The sequence below is a fragment of the Rana temporaria genome, chromosome 12 (genome assembly GCF_905171775.1).
Source record: "Rana temporaria chromosome 12, aRanTem1.1, whole genome shotgun sequence".
Lineage (NCBI taxonomy): Eukaryota > Metazoa > Chordata > Amphibia > Anura > Ranidae > Rana > Rana temporaria.
Genome location: NC_053500.1, coordinates 44,294,330 through 44,314,807, shown reverse-complemented (window position 1 = coordinate 44,314,807; position 20,478 = coordinate 44,294,330). Strand labels below are relative to the sequence as shown.

At 43.5% G+C, this 20,478-nt stretch overlaps 1 protein-coding gene across 1 annotated transcript; it reads left to right on the top strand.

The window, feature by feature from the left end:
- The first annotated feature begins 983 nt into the window (after positions 1-983).
- On the top strand, positions 984-14,649 carry CDC6 (cell division cycle 6). The gene is made up of 12 exons (XM_040329817.1): positions 984-1,204; positions 5,902-6,072; positions 6,156-6,428; positions 7,397-7,596; positions 7,790-7,962; positions 9,128-9,234; positions 9,399-9,538; positions 11,460-11,560; positions 11,907-11,971; positions 12,675-12,886; positions 12,977-13,117; positions 14,222-14,649. The coding sequence occupies exons 2-12, from the start codon at positions 5,904-5,906 to the stop codon at positions 14,306-14,308; spliced, it is 1,668 nt and encodes a 555-aa protein (XP_040185751.1). The 5' UTR covers positions 984-1,204; positions 5,902-5,903; the 3' UTR covers positions 14,309-14,649.
- Positions 14,650-20,478: the final 5,829 nt, after the last annotated feature.

Here is a 20,478-nt window from a genome sequence, read left to right as displayed (position 1 = left end):
GTCACATTTACACAGTAATCGGTCCATTTTTATAGCCCCGATCACTGTTTAAATGTGAATGGTCCCAAAATAGCGCCAAAGGTGTCCAATGTGTCCGCCATAATGTCACAGTGACAATAAAAATTGCAGATCACAGCTATTACTAGTAAAAAAAAAATAGTAATAAAAATGCCATAATAACTACCCCCTATTTTGTAGACGCTAGAACTTTTGCGCAAACCAATTAATATATATATCGCTTATTGCGATTTTTTTTTAACAAAAATATGTAGAATCGGCCTAAACTGAGAAAAAAATTCACTTTAAAAATAAAAAATAAAATTGGGGATATTTATTATAGCAAAAAGTACAAAATATTGTTTTTTTTTTCAAAATTGTCGCTTTCTTTTTGTTTATAGAGCAACAAATAAAAACCGCAGAGGTGATCAAATACCACCAAAAGAAAGCTCTATTTGCGGGGAAAAAAGGACGTCAATTTTGTTTGGGAGGCACGTTGCACGACCACCCAATTGTCAGTTAAAGTGACGCAGTGCCGAATCGCAAAAAGTGGCCTGGTCATTGGCCAGCCAAATGGTACGGGGCTGAAGTGGTTAAATATAGCACACCGCTAACACCTCAAATGCGCCCAATGTTTTATGGGCAGTTTTCAAGCGCCTCATTGTGAAAGGGATCTTAAAGTTTAACACAATGCAGGATAAAAGAAAAAAACTCAAACCACAGAACCCATAAGAGACTTGGCAAATATAACGTTTAAAAAACGAATTTGTACGATCCATGTTCCAAACCGTTTATTTATCATTATCTGGAGAGAGAAAAAGCGCCAACATCATATCCTACCGCAAACATGGCCGCTCACTATGCTGGCGACAAGTACTACGAGCATGTCATTGGTGCTGCGTGAACACATGGTTTAGTCCCCGCCCACCCCCGGTAGTAGACTTTTTATTGGAAAAGAACAATGAAGGCGGGATGTCGACGTCAGCACTGTTGTTGGGGGGGTAGAATTTGGCGCTAACCAAAGCAGGCTCGCTTGTTGGACGAATCAGAAAGGACTTAGTGAGAGAAGTTCATCCAATAAGAGAGCTTGGCGCGAGATTCCGAGCGCGCGCTTCAAGCAGCTGCTAGAGTTTGGCGGGGAGAGTGCAGGCTGTAGCCGGACTTCACAGGGGAGACATCGTTTAGTATCAGCTTATCCATTGCTCAGGTATGTTTATTATTTGATATTTCTTATTATATGTATCTAATGGGATGGGATGGGGGGTGTGTGTGTGTGTGTGTGAGTGAGAAAGCATTGCTGGTTTACTGTGTGTTCTATCTGTGAGAGAGCATGGTGGTGCACAGGAGTCCAGATACAGTCACAGAAGGCTGTGGTGGGGTTAAAATATATAAAGTGTGTGTGTGTGTGTGTATGTATGTATGTATGTATGTATATATATATATATATATATATATATATATATATATATATATATTCGCAGATCAGTTCCAGGTCCTCCAGCCCAGAGGGGGCACCACATCACCCTTAATTTTCACCTTTCACTACTATTGTATGTATGTATTCTGCCCTTTTCTGCTCCACAAATGCATGCAAACACAGATAAATGCAACTTTGTTAAAAAAAAAAGATTCATGGAAAAAGAAACAAAGATTCCTGGAAGCGCACATGCAAAGAGGCATTGTGATGAAAACCAGCTCTAAGGCTCGGCGCACAGACATGGCGGCCTATTCATTTGAATGGACTGCTGCGTCTGCGTTTTCTGCCAGAGAAGGTCGCATGCCTGATGGTCGTGGCTCTGAAACGTTGCTGTGTATTGATCATGTGACCATGGCATAAAGCAGGGATATGCAATTAGCGCACCTACAGCTGTTGCAAAACTACAAGTCCCATTATGACTCTGGGTGCCATGCTTGTGGGTGTCAGTCTTGCTATGCCTCATGGGAATTGTAGTTCTGCAACAGCTGAAGGCCGGCCAATTGCATATCCCTGGAATAAAGCTTTGGCCCATTTTAAGGAATCCTTGGTGTGCTGATATTTCTTCACTTTGTTCTGTCGGAGAAGGGTCCCTGCACTTTTGTTTTGAATGCGACCGCACCGAAAACGCATGGTGTTTTCACACTTAGCGTTAATGGCACTATGTTTTTGGGTGTGGGAATGTGAGATTTATACATGGCCTAGATCAGTGTTTCTCAACTCCAGTCCTCAAGGAGCCTAGATCAGTGTTTCTCAACTCCAGTCCTCAAGGCGCCCTAACAGGTCATGTTTTCAGGATTTCCATTATTTTGCACAGGTGACTTGATCAGTTTCACTGCCTCAGTAATTACCACAGCTGTTTCATCTGAGGGAAATCCTGAAAACATGACCTGTTGAGGACTGCAGTTGAGAAACACTGGCCTAGATTCGCATATATTTAGGACTAACGCGTGTTTCGGATGCAGTGCTCACACATTCAAGCAACGCTCCTCAAGCGACCTCTGTGCGGTTTCTTTTTTGCCCCTCCTGCGCACACTTATCGATTTGCAACGGCATCTTAGGACTGGTTCACGCCATGCCCACACAGGAATGCGCTGTACGTTCCTGTGCAGTGTAATTTCAGATCATTCCGTCTGGGCTAAAACCGCACCAAACTACCTTTCAGAAGGCGCTGTAACCAGATCCTATGGTACAAAAGTATGGTGTGATCCAGTGCAGGCTGACGCATCGCGTTTGGGGTGTCAACTTTTTATTGACGCCCACTGCAGATCACAAATGGAGTGCATTTTGTATGCGGTCTGAATTGTACAGGAATGCACAGCACGTTCCTGTGTGCTTTTCATGGGTGGGCATGGTGTGAACCGGCCCTAAGAGGATCTTCAGTTTTAAAAACAAATGAAGTTAGCAGCTACAAATCCTGTAGCTGCTGACTTGTAAGACTTTTACCTGTCCAGAGAGCCAGTGCCCTCCTCACCGGAGCCGGCTCTTCACTGGTCTTTGAGTCGCTGGCACCGCCATGTTTACTGTGGGAAGCTGTGACTCCTTGCGGCTTCACAGCAAGCTCCCCACTGTCCTGTATGGTGTCCTGAGTTTTTATTTTTTGTAGCTTTTATCTGGTTAACACCCCCCACAGCTTTTTATCCTGTGTGTATACACAGCCCCCACCAGATAGTGGTCAAGCTGGTCTTGGCAAACAGCAAGGCTTATCCTGGGTGGGGGAGGCTTTATCTGACCCTTTATGCAGACAAGGAACCAAAAGAACTTTTGTCTATGGGGACATCCAAACCTGCAGACGTACAAGTTTGGATGATTTTATTTTCAATCGTATTCGGACCTCCGTTCACCCAGTTTCATCATACTATTGCACCCCGATGTGTGATTCGTGGTATCCTATGGTTAATGCACATTAACCTATACTGTATGGAATTGGTTTCACTGTCAGTGGGGTGCATTTGGATAGCATACTTCTCTTTATTGCAATTGGGCAACACAACTTGGTTACCTCCCTGCCCCCGGCCTGTAATTGAACAGCTGCCCCTCCTAGTTTCAGTCTGCTGTAATTGTGTGTGTGTGTGTGTGTGTGTGTGTGTGTGTGTGTTTTTGGGGGGGGGGGGGGGGTGATAGTGTCTATTAGAGGCTGGAAACAATTCACCAGCTGCCTATTAAAATTAAGCATTTTTAAAACACATAACTGCACTCATTCATGTTTATTTTACTATCTGCCTGCAGTGGAATACAATGGTGGTGGGGCGGCATAAGGCCACTGTAGACGGTTGTTAAATGCAGGTCACCTGGCATATCCCTGGGTCTTTAGACATAAACATTTGCATTGCATAGTACAACCAGTCAGACATGGTTCTCCCAATATGTCCAACTGGTTCTCCTGCCGACCAACCTTATTTGTGTACAGTCTTGCAAAAAATAAAAAAACTGGGTAGGACATCTGTGGGCCCTCCTAGACTGGCTAAACACTTATTTGTTCTACCAACAAAGCGGCTTCCCTTTGAATTCCTGAATTAGATTCATGATTCGATTCTGTGATGCATCACAATTGCCGCCCACGGTTCATCAAAAGAACATCAGTGCAACCTCGTCTAGTGCAACCTTGAGCTGCACGAATAATTGTTCTTCTGCTGATCAGATTCCTCCCAAGCCCTTTCCGGTGCCACATTTGCCACTTTTCGGGGGGGGGCGGGGGCAGATACCTGGATTTGACAGGCATCTGCTCCCACTTTCCAGGAAAGATTGCCACGCTTTTTGTGGCAAACTATGTAATGTTTGGCCCCTCCTTCTCGCATGCGCAGTAGGAAGCACCCGGAGTTGAGGCACGGGTCGGCTTCGTGTGCTGACATTGCGACCTACCAGGACAGGTAAGTGTCCATTTTTTTTTTTTTTTTCCAGGTGGAACTGTGCTTAAAAGCGGAGGTCCACTCAATTTTTTTTTTTTTTTTTTTTTTTTTTTAAAAGCCAGCAGCTACAAATACTGCAGCTGCTGACTTTTAAAAAATGGACACTTACTTGTCCAGCGGGCCCGTGATGTCGGTAGCCGAGACAGCGCAATCGCCCGGCTGTATCTGCCACCATCCTTGGTGAGGGAATTGGGAAGTGAAGCATTGCGACTTCACTGCCGGGTTCTCTACTGCGCATGAAGGAAGGGGAAAAGAATCGCGATTTTGATTCTTGCGTTAATCGTGCAGCACTACCTTTCATCTAATGCAGTGGTTCTCAATTCCTGTCCTCGGGACCCACTAACAAGGCTTGCAAGATAAGTTAAATAGATCACAGATGATATAATTTTCTGCTCAGTGACTGCGGTATTCTAGTCTGCATCTTCCCAAGGTAATGCATAAAATCTGGCCTGTTGGGTCTTGAGGACAGGAGTTGAGAATCACTGATCTGATGTATGCTGTGAGGGGTTAAATCTGTCAGGCTGGCTTTCTGTAACACACTGATTAAACTTGTTAACCTGCATGCTATCCGGCTGTCTCATTCATTAAGCTATAACTGCTCCCTGTTGATGACTTAATCTGAAGCTTCCCTGAAGCTCGTTATCGTTAATGGGAAGGCCATGCTCATTAGAGCAGCAAAAGCTTTGGGCTCGGTACTAATATTGAGCACCATTGTGACTGGTTACAGGGGATTGGTAAAGTGAAGGGGTGCCGTCGGTAGCAGCGTCTCCTTTTAAGACCTTGCTAAAGGACAAATTGAACTTTGTTGGCAATCCTTACTCCATGTTTATGCAGTACCTCATTTTTTTTTTTTTCTAAAGTGTATGCTGATGTTTTATGTCAGTTGTCATTGTTGAATATAAAATGTGTGGTGGTTCAACCTTATTAACTTGCTAATGTTTATGCCTATAAGGGATGGCTGAGCAGTCAGGACCGACCATCTCTTGGTACACTTGTGAATCTGTGCAATGAGGCGGGCGGCTGCAGGCAGTTATTGATTTAGGGCCCTTTCACACGGGGCTGTCCATGTGCGGGCTCCGCTTTAGCTCAGGCAGGTGACAGGTCTGCCTCTGCACGCTGTGCAGGGACCGACCTGTCGGATCGCCGCTCTCCCCTATAGGGGATCGGATGACGAAGGACCGTAGAGTCCGTTGTCATCCGATCCGCCAGACGGATGGAAAAGTGGGGTTTTCCCTCCATCGCACTTTGGTGGGTCGGATGTCGGCGTGCAGGTCACTGCTGACATGCGTGGCTCCATAGAGGAGCAGGTCCACCTGTCAGTATTTTAGGCGAACCTGAAAAGGGCCTTATATAGGTGGCTGCATGCAAACACTTCTCACTCTGGCTTCATAAAAACTGGCCCCCCTCTGTGGATGTGGCCTAACGGCTCACATATGGAATGATCATGTCATTTTGATATTTTTAAAGAAAATGTGCTGTTTTTGTGAGCCCTGATTTATAAAGTAGCATTTTGTCTTGTAGCCATGCCAAGCACCAGGTCCAGATCTCAGAGCGCCATTCAGTTCCCCAAGACGAAGACTGCCAAGACTGGAGTCAAAGCAGATCTGCGGATCCAGGCTAAATCAGAAGCTGGTGCTGTGCCTCCCCTGTCTGTCTGCAAGGAACAACCTCTCAGTCCACGGAAGAGACTAGGTAAAAACCATGCTTGTTTGTATTGAATTGTTTGCTTTCCTTTTTTATTTTTGTAAGACATTCACCATCTTGTCTCTCTTTAGGTGATGATAATCTCTGCAACATTCCTCAGTCACTCCGTTGCTCTCCTCCTAAACAAAGTCGCAATGAGAATGGACCCATCAGCCCTGCTAAGGGGAGGCGTCTGATTTTTGATGAGAACCAGGCGGCTGCAACTCCCTTGTCCCCCAGTAAGAAGACTCAGGATACCACTTTTTCATCCCCTCAAAAAAGAGGTCAGGAAACCCCATCCAGCAATCCCCATCGTGGCCCACAGGAGAGGAAGAGTGTGTGTACACGACTGTTCAAGCAGGAAGGTGAGACTTTGTTTTTGCATTGATATTTTTTGTAGTGTGTCCAACTTTAATTCACCTTTTTATATATTTTTTGTAAATTAAATTGTTCAATGGTGACTCTTAAATGTCACTATCCTAGTCTTGCCTTTCAGATAGAAGCTGCTCCCCCAGCCTGCTTAGCATGGGCACTGAGCGCTTAGTGGTTGTAAACCCTTACATATACCAACTGACGTGACTAGTCCCAGGTGATACAGAGATGGTGCAAATCACCCCCCCCTACATAAGTTGAACTGGTTTATCTGCAGCCATTTCTCCTCTATAGGCTCCTAAAGCACACATTTTACACAGAATTTCTCAGCTAGAAGGTAGGGGATCTGATGTCACAATGCATAGACAGACACCTGACTGGAGGGAAAGGACACACCCACCTCAACATATAGTGAAACATGCACAGCTGAGGCCATCAATCACCTGCTGTGTCTTTGAGGGGGTGTCAGGGCCTTCCATGGGATCTCTTGAAGTGGTCATAGATATGACAGAAATCACACTAGGTACCTTTTTGATAGATGTCAGTACACTCCAGATGGATACGCTTTATTTATTTTTTTGTTTCCCCATTTTAACGGGTTTACAACCAGTTTAACTTAAAGCCTTACTCAATCTAAAAGTCCAAAACAAAGTGGCTATGGCTAGAATGTCAACTTTTTCTTGGCTTTATCTGTGTTATTGGCACCATAAAAATGTTTAGTAGATGATCAGATTTAATTTCTGGCCCCTGGATTCTTATTGTGAAAGCTCCAGGCCTTGGGGTTTTTGTAGTGTTCAGTACAGGTATAAACCTGGTGGCCTAGGCACTATATGGATCTTCCCAATTTTTTGTTATTGGGGATATATGTTGAATGATGAATCTAACCCCCCCCCCCCCCGTGTTTTATATTCTGTATCGTAATTTTTAACTTTGTTGCTTATTTTCTCTTTGCCTTATACAGGGACCTGCTATCAGAAGGCGAAATGCGCACTAAACACGGCTGTGCCAGAACGTCTGCTGGCACGAGAAAAGGAGACGGCAGCCATACTTTCCTTTCTGAAGACACATGTTTCTTCTGAGAAGCCTGGCAGCCTTTACATCTCTGGGGCTCCAGGAACTGGCAAAACTGCATGTCTGAGCAAGATGCTGCAAGAGAACAAGGTATTTTACTACTAGGGGGCACAAACCATTCTATGGGGAGGGGGGGGGGGGTATACTTTTGCCTTTTGCTATTCAATGGACTTTAATTAAATGCAGATCACCATGTAGGGCAAAATATGGTGTGGCAGTACAAATAGTTGAAAACTGACTTGCCAGTTCGGCTTATTAATTCTAATGCTTTTTTTGACCGTAGGAGATTTTAAAGGGTACAAAGACTGTGTATATCAACTGCATGAGTCTCAGAAGTTCCCTGGCAATCTTCCCAGCCATAGCAGAAGAGATCTCTGGGTCCTCAAAGCTTGCATCCTCTGGGAAAGATGTGGTCAGAAGTCTGGAGAAGATGGTCACCTCCAAGGGGCCTGTCATGTATGTGCATAAACATTCATCATTTGTTTTAAGCTTCTGAGATGTTGCTTGATCTTTATATCTTTATTTTTTTGATGTATCAACTTTTTTTTTTATTTTTTTTATCTCTTTGGGTGTTTGATAATTCATAGTATGAAGAGCCTACAGGGAATATCCTTCGTTTGCATTTGGGATTTCAATGATGTTGAGGGATTTTATGTAGCGCTATTACCCTTATTTCTGCTTGGCAGTGTTAATCTAAAACTTCACCTTAACCAGTTAAGGGCCTGGCCCTTTTTTGCGATTCGGCACTGCGTTGCTTTAACTGACAATTGCGCGGTCGTGCAAAGTTGCTCCCAAACAAAATTGGCATTCGTTTCCCCCCCCCCCCCACAAATAGAGCTTTCTTTTGGTGGTATTTGATCACCTCTGCGGTTTTTAATTTTTTGCGCTATAAACAAATGGAGCTATAATAAATATTCCCAAAAAATATATAAAATGTTTGTTTTTTTTTTTTCCCCTCAGTTTAGGCCAATACATATTTTTGTTAAAATCGTTAATTGATTTGTGCAAAATTTTTATAGTGTTTACGAAATAGGGGATAGTTTCATGGCGTAACTGACATTATGGCGGACACTATTGATGATTTTTTTTTTTGGGGGGGCTATTATCATTTTCACAGCAAAGTGCTATAAAAATGCACTGATTACTGTGAAAATGTCAGTGACTGGGTTAATCACTAGGGGGCGCTAAAGGGTTAAGTGTGTACTAAGGTGTGTTTTTTTTTTTTTTCTAACTGTCGGGGGGGCGTGCCTGGACGTGACTGATCGTCGTTCCCTCTGACAGGGAACAGACGATCAGTGACAAGCCACGGGGAAGGTTTGTTTACTGACCTCTCCCTGTTCTTCAGCTCCTGTGACCCGATCGCGGGACACCGGTAGCGGTTGCGGAGCTTCGGACCGGTTCGCAAGTGCGCCGGCACGCTCGCGACCCACGGCTGGGTTCTTAAAAGGGGATGTACCTGTACATCCATGTGCCATTCTGTCGATGTGTATCGTCGTGCGGCGGTCCTTAAGTGGTTAATGATAGAACTTGATACTTTGCCCTGTATTCACTTGCATCTCCTAAGTAAGTCGTGCTTGTGGTATTTACATGAAATTTGAGTTTTTTTTTTCTCTTCTTGCAGACTTCTTGTGCTAGATGAGATGGATCAGTTGGACAGCAAAGGGCAGGATGTGCTGTACACAGTGTTTGAGTGGCCCTGGCTCCAAAACTCCAGAGTTGTGCTTATTGGTGAGTTGTGAAGTTGAATCGTATCTGTTGGGTATTGTTGATTATGGATGTATAGCCAGTCACCGATCTGTTCTGTTTGCATGCTGCAGATTATATAGCTTTCCAGATTAATTACTGTGTGGTTTTATTTATTTTCTTATGTCCTAATAATTTTCTATATTTAGGAATCGCAAATGCTCTGGATTTGACAGACCGTATCTTGCCCAGGCTTCAGGCTCGTCCTAATTGCAAACCTCAGTTGCTCAATTTCTCTCCATACACAAAGGATCAGATTGCCACTATACTACAAGACAGGCTGACACAGGTATGTTTGCTGGCCTATAATCTAGATATTTTCTGATGCTTTTCATGAAGGCAGGATTTTAAGTCCTACACTTCCCTTTTTTATTTTATTTTTTCCCTTAAAATGTTGTGCTTTGACAGTGATCTACTTAAATTCCAAAAGGATGGATAGATCTTCAAAATAACAAGTTGTTCTTACGTGTGTGTGTGTGTGTGTGTGTGTGTGTGTGTGTGTGTCATGGTTTTGCACAGAGCAGACCATTTCTCTTTTTGGGTCCCCTGTTGGTGGTCCAGGTTCCTCCCTGCTGTGTGCCTCTTGCTATGGGGGCACTCTTGTCATGCTCTGTGTCTCCATTGACACACACTGCGTGGGTCTGCCCCCACCCTCGCTCTCCTCATTGGCTGTGATTGACGGGAGCCAATGTCTCCCACTGTTTTATGAGCCAATGAGAGAGAATCTTCTCTCATTCATTGCTGGATCAAGATGGAGCTCAGGTAAGTATAAAGAAGGGGGAGCTGCACCCAGAAGTTTTATTTATTTATTTATTTTTAACATTTTTACCTTCATGCATTGAGGTAAAAACCATGAACCTTTTTAGAACCGCTTCAAAACATTTTCTTTGGTGTGGAAATTAATTGCTTGCAATGTTTCTACAGTGGTGAACTGCTCTCCTGAGTGCTACAGAAACTTTTTAAAAAAAGCAAACTGTTTAAAAACTTTTAGGGCCTTTCACACGGGGCGGATCAGTAATGATCCGCCCCGTGTGTCCGTCAGCTCAGCGGGGATCCTCCGTAAAATCCCACACTGTGCAGGGACCTCCCTGTCTTTTCTCCGCTCTCCCCTATGGGGGGATCGGATGAACACGGACCGTGTGTCCGTGTTCATCCGATCCGCAGGCGGAAGAAAAAATAGGACTTTCTTCCGTCCGCAAAATCGGAGCTTTGCGGAGGCAGGTGATTACGGGTGTCGGCGGATGTTCATCCGCTGACACATGCAATCACATAGGGACCAATGTATGTCCCGTTTTCATCCGCAAACGGATGGATGAAAATACGGACATGCGGTCCGCACATGTGAAAGGGGCCTTATTGTTGTCCTGATGTAGAAACTGGCAGAATGCATTTCCTTCTAGCTCCACTAGATGTCAGGATCATGGGAACTACTGTACAGCAAATCTAATATTTGCCCAGATTGTTTCTGCAACTTCAGCCCTGGAAGAATTGGCTGCTCGATGACTAAGTAATTTTTTGCAACTCCGCACTGAGTCGCCTTAACCGACAATTGTCGTGCAACGTACCCAAACAAAATTGACGTAGACCCCCCCCCACAAATGGAGCTTTATTTTGGTGGTATTTGATCATCTCTGCAGTGTTTGTGTGTGGTGTTTTTTTTTTCTTTTTTTTTTTTTTTGGTAAATCTGTGCTAACTGAAACATGTGAGCGGACACTTATTTTGAAGGTGGGTGCTGAGACTCAATATTAATCCAACTTGACTGTTTGAGTCACTAAAATTTATAAGGCAGGACTGAAAAGTTAAAAAGCTTCCTGCACCATATGACATGCTAAACATTAAAACTGCAATAGAGATGAAAGTAAATACTTGAAAACAAGTCAGAATTGGCAGCGCCCCACATTTCTTCTGCTTTTTCTTAAATTTCCCTTCAGTGACATCTTGTCTGGCTTGCACCAGGTCTCTTTTCACTTGGAAGGGGTTCAGGGACAGGCCTTTTTAGTATGTGGCAATGTTGCTGGAATCTAGTGGATGACCCATGTTAATCTTAATGGAGTATGGCTGTACTGTAAGGTTGTTTCTTAAAAAAAAAAAAAAAAACTTTCTTCATTTTACCGGTCATGTTTAAGCTTGCTTTGTCACAATGGGGAAAATTGTGTAATTGCTTTTCATATTATTGATTCTAAAATCTGTCCCTCTGATTTGTCTGAAGGTGTCTGGGGACCAGGTTCTAGATAATGCGGCAATTCAGTTTTGTGCCAGGAAGGTGTCAGCAGTCTCTGGAGATGCCCGCAAGGCCCTGGATATCTGCAGGTAACTTATATTTATCACTTTTTTGTCACTTTTTTGTCTAAGTTCATAACCAAATCCGGCATCCTATTTATAAAAATCAACAAACCTTTTTTTAAAGGAGGAAAATCCTGTATATAATTTTAGACATCGATTCCCCTTTCTATGTTTTCATAGTCATTAAAGTCTATTTCTTGAAGTCTGTACATATGTTTTTATACAACATTCTGTAACAATAGTCAATCTGTCAGGATCCTTGGGATCATTGTGTTTTGGCTGTATATTTAGTTTTGAACATATGTTACTGACACATTGAAGCTTTAGGTTTCTGGTGTTTACATGCAATAATGAGTGCATTTCCTATTTCCAGGCGGGCAGTAGAAATAGTGGAGTCGGATGTAAGGAGCCAGACTGTCCTAAAGCCTCTATCTGAATGTAAGTTGATGTTTATCTCTGCTCGGTATTGGGGGGGGGGCGGCCTCGTCGGTGGACAGGATATTGTCTATTTCCTGTGTGGTCCTCGGTCAGTCCCTGTATGAGTGCTGTTCTTCTGCTTGTCATTTATAATGCATCCAAGACAGAACTGGCCAGTTACATTTGTCCACAGCAGAGCTGAAAAAAAAATCACCAGTTCCTTAACAGACTTACTTCTGTGGCATCATGTCAGGTTATGTTACCTGAATGTCTCCTCTTCTAAAACCTGTGACAATAGGACATTGGGAGAAATCTTCCAACTGATGGCAATAATGCATTGAGTTGTAACCCCTCCCCATTCAACAATGCCTAGACTAACCCTATACTGGAACCAGAGTACAAGATAATAAAAAACCTGCAACCTCCTAGAGAACGGAAGTCTCATGGATGGGGGGAAAAAAGAGTGGTGCATTGCTGGGTGCAAACCAGGCTGGCATGGCTCACTTTTGAAGCTGGTTAGGGCAATCCCTATTACTGTCTGCTTTTTAGATATGCCAGTGTTGTATATTGGTATCCTGCCAACTTCAATAACTGAGTGTACAAGTTTCCTGCTCTTGGCGCCATTCTTGCTTTTTAGTCTATATGAAATTTATTGAAAGGTAGAATATATTGCTTGGGTATTACATTTTAGATTGAATACCCTTTTCTCACTTTACCTCCTCAGGTCCATCTCCAAGTAAAGAAGCTGCATCTACTCCTGTTCCAAAGAAGGTCAGCCTGCCCCACATTTCACGTGTGATATCCGATGTGTATGGAGACAAAGTGTTGACGGGCGCAAGAGGGGAGGATTCTTTCCCATTGCAGCAGAAGCTTGTTGTGTGCTCTCTCCTGTTGCTAACCCAGCAAAGCAAGGTCAAGGAAGTCACTTTAGGAAAAGTAAGTCGCACAAAGCCTTTGTTTACTTGCCTGTAACTCCTACTGCGTTTGGTGTGCTTAGACTGACATTTTTTTGGTTCTGTTTTCCAGCTTCATGAAACGTACAGCAAAGTTTGCCGGAAGCAGCAGATGCCTGCAGTGGGCCAATCGGAATGTCTCTCCCTCTGCCAGCTTCTAGAAACAAGGGGCATTATGGGTTTAAAAAAATCAAAGGAAGCTCGCCTTACAAAGGTAAACTATAAATGCTTTACAGTGGTTGTAAACCCACTTGCGGGGGGGGGGGGGGAGACCTGCAAGACAGGCATAATGAGCTAGTATGCATGGCATACAGGCTCATTATGAATTGCCTTATATTAAAGCCCCTGTGGCGGTCCTCGTACATTGCTCTCGGAGTTACTTCTGGGTATCGTGGGCATCGCCAGTAACTGTACACTAACTGAAGCAACGGCACGTGTCATTGCTGCTTCAGAGCGCATGTGCCGATGACGTTGGCACATGCAGATACAGGGGGATATCTCCTAAACCGAGATATCCAGGCTAGCTACTGGTGAGCCTTGTAGGCTTACCTGAAGCAAAATGGTTTGTAAGGGTTTACTTTAATCCCATCTATCACCCTGGTGCGATGTAAAGTAGTGATCGTGCATCTGGCCCTGCCACTATTGTTTTAGCTGTGTGTGTGTGTGTGTATGTATATATATATATATATATATATATATATATATATATATATATATATATAAAAAAAAATTTTTCCTTTTGTATGGCAAATGATGAAATCCAATTGGTGATGTTTTAATTAAAACAAAAACCCTCGCACTTTCAAAAATATTGTATTTACTTGCTCTATACAATGGTTTTGCACAGAGCAGCCCTGATATTCATCTGTTCAGGTCCCCGGCCGGTGCTTCTGACCCTCTTGATTGCCCTAATGTGATTTACCCACCTCCTTTTTTGTATGTTTATCAAAGTACAGATTTGTGCCTGTATTGGTTCAGGTCTGTGGGAAGCTTTCTGAGAAATGGATAGAAATTCAGTTTTGTAGTCCAGTTTTGTCTTGTCCTAAAAGGAAACCTCCACTGGCCTGCACACCCCCCAAGCTACTATTGCATACCATCTGAAAATGCTAGTAACTAGGCTCTGCCATTGAGTCACTGATCCAAAACCAAGCATGCACATCAGAAAGTTAGTGACATTGGGGCTTTTATTCTGTATACTTGGTCCAGGTCAGTGACTAAAAAGCAGTGGCAGCCTCATATGTTAGCACAGGTTCTTTGATTTTTCTGCATGCTTAATCCTGAAACTCCATAATTATATGTTGCCTTTCTACCTTTCCAGATGTCTCTGAAGATAGCGGAGCGGGACATAGAGCATGCTTTCAAAGACAAAGTCCTTATTGGGAACATTCTCCACGCAGGGATTTAAATGACGTGTTTTTATTTTTATAGAGGTGCAATATGCACCATACATTTTATTTTTAAGAAATTGCTGCTGAAGAAGGCGATACATTGTATTTAGCCAGAGTATATTTTGCAAAGAAATGGCGGTTTTTATTTGACTGTAAATTTGCCCCATTGACATGTTTTTGACAAACTAGTTTAATTTATGCTGGTTTAATTTATGCTTGTGTATATAATTTTGGTTCATGTGTAAGAGATGACTGTTTGCTGCAATCTGCAGCAGATGTTTTACTGTAAGAGAACTGTTCTGGTTTTACAGACTCCGCTCTTTTTAATGTTTGGTTTTAAATAAACCCAAAAATCCAAGCGTGTGTGGTGTTTATTTCTTTCTCCCGTGCCACCAAACTAGAGCACAACCTTTCACAGAAATGCAGTTCACCCAGGAAGCCTCTACAGCTGGCCATAGATGGGTATTTTCATTCCGTGCTAAACAAAGAAAAAAAACAGATTGGACAATCCAGAGGCGAGGGTGCCATGTTTGTTCCATTCAAGAGCAGAATCTTAATCTTTGCACTGACACCACACAGATTCCAGTCTTAACCAGGAGTTGTCTTGAGGCTGACTACCAAGCAGGGAGTTTTTGGCTCTGGGCCCATTCGCACTGGAAAGCAGTGCGGGAGGACTGCATTCCCGCACCACATTCCAATGCCCTTACAATCTGCTGCACAGGGGTCAGTTTAAAGTTAATGATACCCCCCCCCCCCCCCCCAAAAAAAAGCATTGCAATGGCCCGCACAGTATTGCATGGTGCAAAAGTACCATGCAATGTGTTTGCACGTTTCAAAAAGTAGTGCATGCACTACTTTTTGGTGTGATTTCAGCCCATTTAAAATGAATAGGGCTTAAATTGCACTGCACAGGAACCGCACAGCATTCTTGTGCGATTTCACATACAATTCCTAGTGTGAATGGGCCCTTAGGCTGACACTCCTCTCAGCTAAGTGGCTGCTTCCCTTTGAGATGCATAGGCCAGATTAATCCTCAGCAAGCCATGGCCTTGCACAGGCAGAAGGGGGGGGGGGGAGAGATGCAATGGGATGGGCTTGGCAGCCATATCTGGACTGCAGGATAAGCTTTAAGGGTTTTCACTGGATGAGTAAGCAATTGTGAGTGCTCCTCCTTCCTCTTTTGTGGGAGAACAGGAAACTAGATGAGACCTCCCAAGTGTTGCAAAGGCTCATGGTTTTTTCACCTTTAATGTATCCTATGCAAGAGTTTATTGGTTTACTGGTATTGCAGCCCCCCCAAAAATGCTTGCCTGAGCCCGATCCATTAATGTGCGTGAGAGCGGCTGCTGTCCCGACTCTCTGCATCTCATTGGCTCAGAGGCAGCAGCCACTGGCTCCCACTATATGGTCAATCACAGCCAGAGCAGGGGCTCAGGGGAGAGGAGAATCCCTGAGCGTGGGCAGAGAACCCAATAAGAGCAGGATCGAGGCTGCTCTGTGCAAAATCCTTGCTAACAGCAGGTAAGTATAGCCTGTTTAGTATCCTTTTTATAGGAAAAAAATAAAAGGCTTACGTTAAAAAAAAAAAAAATGTCCCCCCCCCTACAGTTACTGCTGCAGGCACGTCCATATTCTGTCTTTTTTTTCCGTGTTCACGCACAGGGCTAAACTGACGTAATTCCCATGCATGCAAAGTGTACTCGCATGCGCCAATTGGCTTAAGCCAATGCTAGTATCTACTAAACAGCGCAGGTCTAAGCTGTTTCAAAGCCACCTAAAGAAAGATAAGACCCCTTTCATACCGGGGTGCTTTTCATGCATTTTGGTGCCTCTCATGTCTCCCCAGTGTGAAAGCCAGAGTGCTTTCACACTGGGGTGGTGTGCTTGTGGGATGGGAAAAATAGTCCCGCAAGCAGCATCTTTGGGGCAGTTCGGGAGCGCTGTATAAATCGTTGCCGAAACGCCCTGCCCATTGAAATGAACGGGCAGTGCTGCCAAAGCACCAGCAAAGCGATTCGGCAGCGCTGCAACATGGGTGCTTTTAACCCTTTCTTCGGCCGCCAGCACCACCTGAGTGTTAAGGTACCCTTAGGGTGATGTCATATTTTTTTTTACTTTACTACTACTACTACTACAAGGTCTTTCCATGCAAAAATCATTTATGGCAGTTTAAGGATATAAAGATAAAATGGTGTAAACCTTGTTTAGCACAAAATACTAATGTTATTTACTTTACAGTAAAAATCCTAGCATGGCACTACTCTTCCTTATCCTCAATGTTCCCAAAATCAACTAAGCCCTGGTTCACACTGATTCGGTTTTAAAATTGTGCTACTTCAGCGCTATTTTAAAGCTGCAGATCAGTGCAATTTGCAACACGGATTTCTTTACGGCTTGTAACTTTGTAAGTCGCAAAGAAATTGGCAAAAATTTGCGCCGGAAACCTATTTCAAAGATGCTGCGACATGAGTTGCCTCAATTTCAATGGCGCCATTGCTGACAATAGAGTACACTTCTTGCAACTGTCAAATTGCATGAGAAATCGCACCGTTGTGAACGGGGGCTGAAGGGTCACATCCAAAGCTGCACCTGCCGGATTGTAGTGAAGCAAATCCAGTGCATTGGCTCACTATAGATTTGAATGGCCAGGGATAGGTTTCTATATAGGGAAAACTCCCACACCGCACTTCATTCACTGCGATCTGGCAAAACAAGTTTTCTCCTAATTTTGAATATTTTAATGGGGTTTGATTGTAAAGGTACCACCCTATAACTCCTTTGATCCTGTTCACAGCTTTGCTCTAGTAGCTGCAAGTCTCTCTCTTTTGAAATGCAGTATTGAAGATGTGTGAGTGAGAAACTTGTAAAACGCAACAAATGCGAACTGAATCGCCTCTGGGCGCTGTATCCATTTCATGGGTAAGGAACCCCTTGACCTCAGACGAGATGGCTTTTAATCTTTTTCTCCTGAAGGCCAAGTGGTCCGACTCCAGTCGGATGGTGGTTGGTAGTGCATTCCACAGCCGAGGTCCTTGGACTGCAAATCTTCGGTCTACTTTGGACTTGTATCTGGCTTTGGGTATCTCCACAAGGTTTTGATCGGTGGATCGCAGAACGCGATTTGGGTTGTGGGCTTTAATTTTTTCGCATGGATATTGGGGGGCGTTTCCTTGAATACACTTATGCATTAGACAGAGTGCCTTGAAAGTGATTCTGTCTTTTACTCGCAACCAATGAAGGGATCTCAGTGAAGGTGAGATTGATTCCCATGGTTTTTTCCCAGTCACTAGTCGAGCGGCCATATTTTGAACGACTTGCAGACGAGTGATTTGGTATTTGGGGAGTCATAGATGGAGGGCATTTGCGTAGTCAAGTCTGGAATTGATGATTGTTCCCACCACGACTGCAATGTCCTCTTTATGGATAAAGGGGGTGACTCTGCGTAGTAGGCGCAGCAGATGGTGGGATCCGCTGACTACTGACCCTATCTGTGCATCCATTGTCATGTAGGTGTCAAAAATGACCCAGAGACTTTTGGTGCTAGGGGAGATAGTTTTGCCCAGAATGGGCGGGGAGTCCAGGTTGACGCGGGGTGACTTTTCCGGTTAGCGTGAAACAGGAGAAGTTCTGTTTTCGAACCGTTGAGTTTAAGATAACTGTTTGTCATCCAGTTATCTATTAGAGTAAGGCATTTCTCTAGTCCAAGAGAATGATCCTTTTTGTTGCAGATGCGGAAATACAATTGTGTGTCGTCTGCATAGGAGTGGTGAAGTAACTTCTGGTTACTGATGATTCCCAAGAGTGGGCGGAGATATTAATACGGGCGATAAGGGAGATCCCTGAGGGACTCCGCATGACACCGTACGTTGTTCAGAAGTGAAGGACCCCAGTTTCACTGTTTGTGATCGGTTTTCCAAGAAGGAGGAGAACCAGGCTAAAACACAGATATGTGATCACTCTCCCTCCCATCTCATCTGCAGCTGTAAAGAGATTCCTGCATAAGTGGAAGGCTTTTCGGGATCGGTGGAGATTGTGATTCAGTGCTAGTATGCACTGCCACTGCAATGCTGACTTTGCAGAATTTAGTGTACTTTGCAAAACGCTATGCAGAAGCAGCTATAGGAGGCTCATATTGCTTGTTAACATAAGAAATTTAAAGTGCTATTAAACCCAAAAGCAAACATGTATTATATTGCAGGTTACCATTTCTTAGATGTGATGGCTGTTCATTCGGCTTTCTATTTTCATCCAGTAAGTCTGTTTTTCAGCAGAACAAGCTCTCCAGCAGAATATATCAGTTTCTGGGATGAGATAAACCATTTTACACTAGCGGGGGCACTCACAATGTTCAGCTTTTATTTACTTATGTAAAAACGTTATCCCAAAAGAAAAAACTGCTTATAAATTATTAGCTGAAACTTGGCTTCAATTTGTTACTGTATTTAAATCTGCTAGCACATTGACTGTCCAAAAGTGCCCCCCTGTGCTCCTTCATCCAGAGTGGGGCACTCTAATACAGGAGGTGTGTTTCTTGGCTAGATCACTGGGTGAAAACAGAAAAAGAAAAGCCTAAAAAAGAAAATAAATGCAGCCACCACATCTAAGGTTTGGTAGTTGAAATATATGACAGTTTTGGTTTTACATACGCTTGAAATTTGCAAACTCCTCTAAGGACAGAACTAGAATAATTTGTGTGTTTAGTATTGTTTCTCAACCTCAGGGCAAGAGAAAGCCCAACCGCTCAAGAAAACGCAAGTTAACTAACCGTCTTGCAGTTTTTGTTGTATTGCATGTTTGGAGCGTGTGTAGTACCCAAATCTTCCAGCAGATGGTGGTAAAGTACAGATGTTGGCGTTCCCACTTTAGCCAGAGAAGCTGTGATGTTAATATGAGTCCCAAGATAAAGTCTTGCTTTCCTGCTGCTTCTCCTTGCCAGCCCTAAGGGAATGAGCAATCCAGCTGTTGAAGGAGACAGCCTGGAATGATATTCATATATTATTATACAGGATTTATATATAGCACCAGTGATTTGCGCAGCGCTGTACAAAGCTACAATTACAATTTTATACAGGAGGGGCCCTGCTCGTGTGAGCTTACAATCTAAAGGACTGCTTGCTAATCTGACCTTCTAGTACTGATCTGCTTTAGGTCATTATTGCAGATTGACATTAAGTTTCAAATCCAATTTTCTCCTTTTTTTTTTTTTTTAATAGTTTGCTCCTTTAACCCCTTCATCCCAGTACCATTTCACTGGCCAAAGACCAGGCCACTTTTTGCTATTCGGGACTGCGACGCATTAACTGACAATTGCGTGGTCGTGCGATGTGGCTCCCACCCAAATAAAATTGGTGTCTTTTGTTGTCCCACAAATAGAGCTTTATTTTGGTGGTATTTGATCACCTACTGCGTTTTTTTTTATTTATTTTTTTTGCGCTATTAACAAAAATAGAGCGTCAATTTAAAAAAAAAAATGCAATATTTTTTACTTTGTGCTATAATAAATATCCCCCAAAAATATAAAAAAAATTGTTCCCTCATTTTAGGCCGATACGTATACTTCTACATATTTTTGGTAAAAAAAAAACACAATAAGCGTTTATTGATTGGTTTGCGCAGAAGTTATAGCGTCTACAAAATAGGGGATAGTTTAATGGCATTTTTATTAATAATAATTTTTTTTACTAGTAATGGCGGCGATCTGCGATTTTTAACGTGACTGCGACATTATAGCAGACACATCGGACACTTTTGACACTATTTTGGGACCATTGTCATTGTTATAGCAATAAGTGCTATAAAATGCACTGATTACTGTAAAAATGACACTGGTAGTGAATGGGTTAACCTGTAGGGGGCACTGAAGGAGTTAAGTGTGACCTAGGGATGTGTTCTTACTGTTAGGAGGTGTGGCTTGCCGTGACACGTCACTGATCGCTGTTCCCTATGACAGGGAAGAAATGATAAGTGTCAGGGCAAGGAAGGGGAGATGTTGTGTTTACAGTGACATCTCCCCGACCCAATTGTGGGACACCGGTGGACATAGAGTCTGCGGGCACGGTCGCGAGTGTGCCTCCGGCGGCGCGCGTCCAACCACGCGGTTTGCAAATTAAACGGGACGTATATATACGCCCATTTGCGCAGCTGTGCCATTCTGTCGACGTAAAAGTGCATGCGGCGGAGGGAAGCG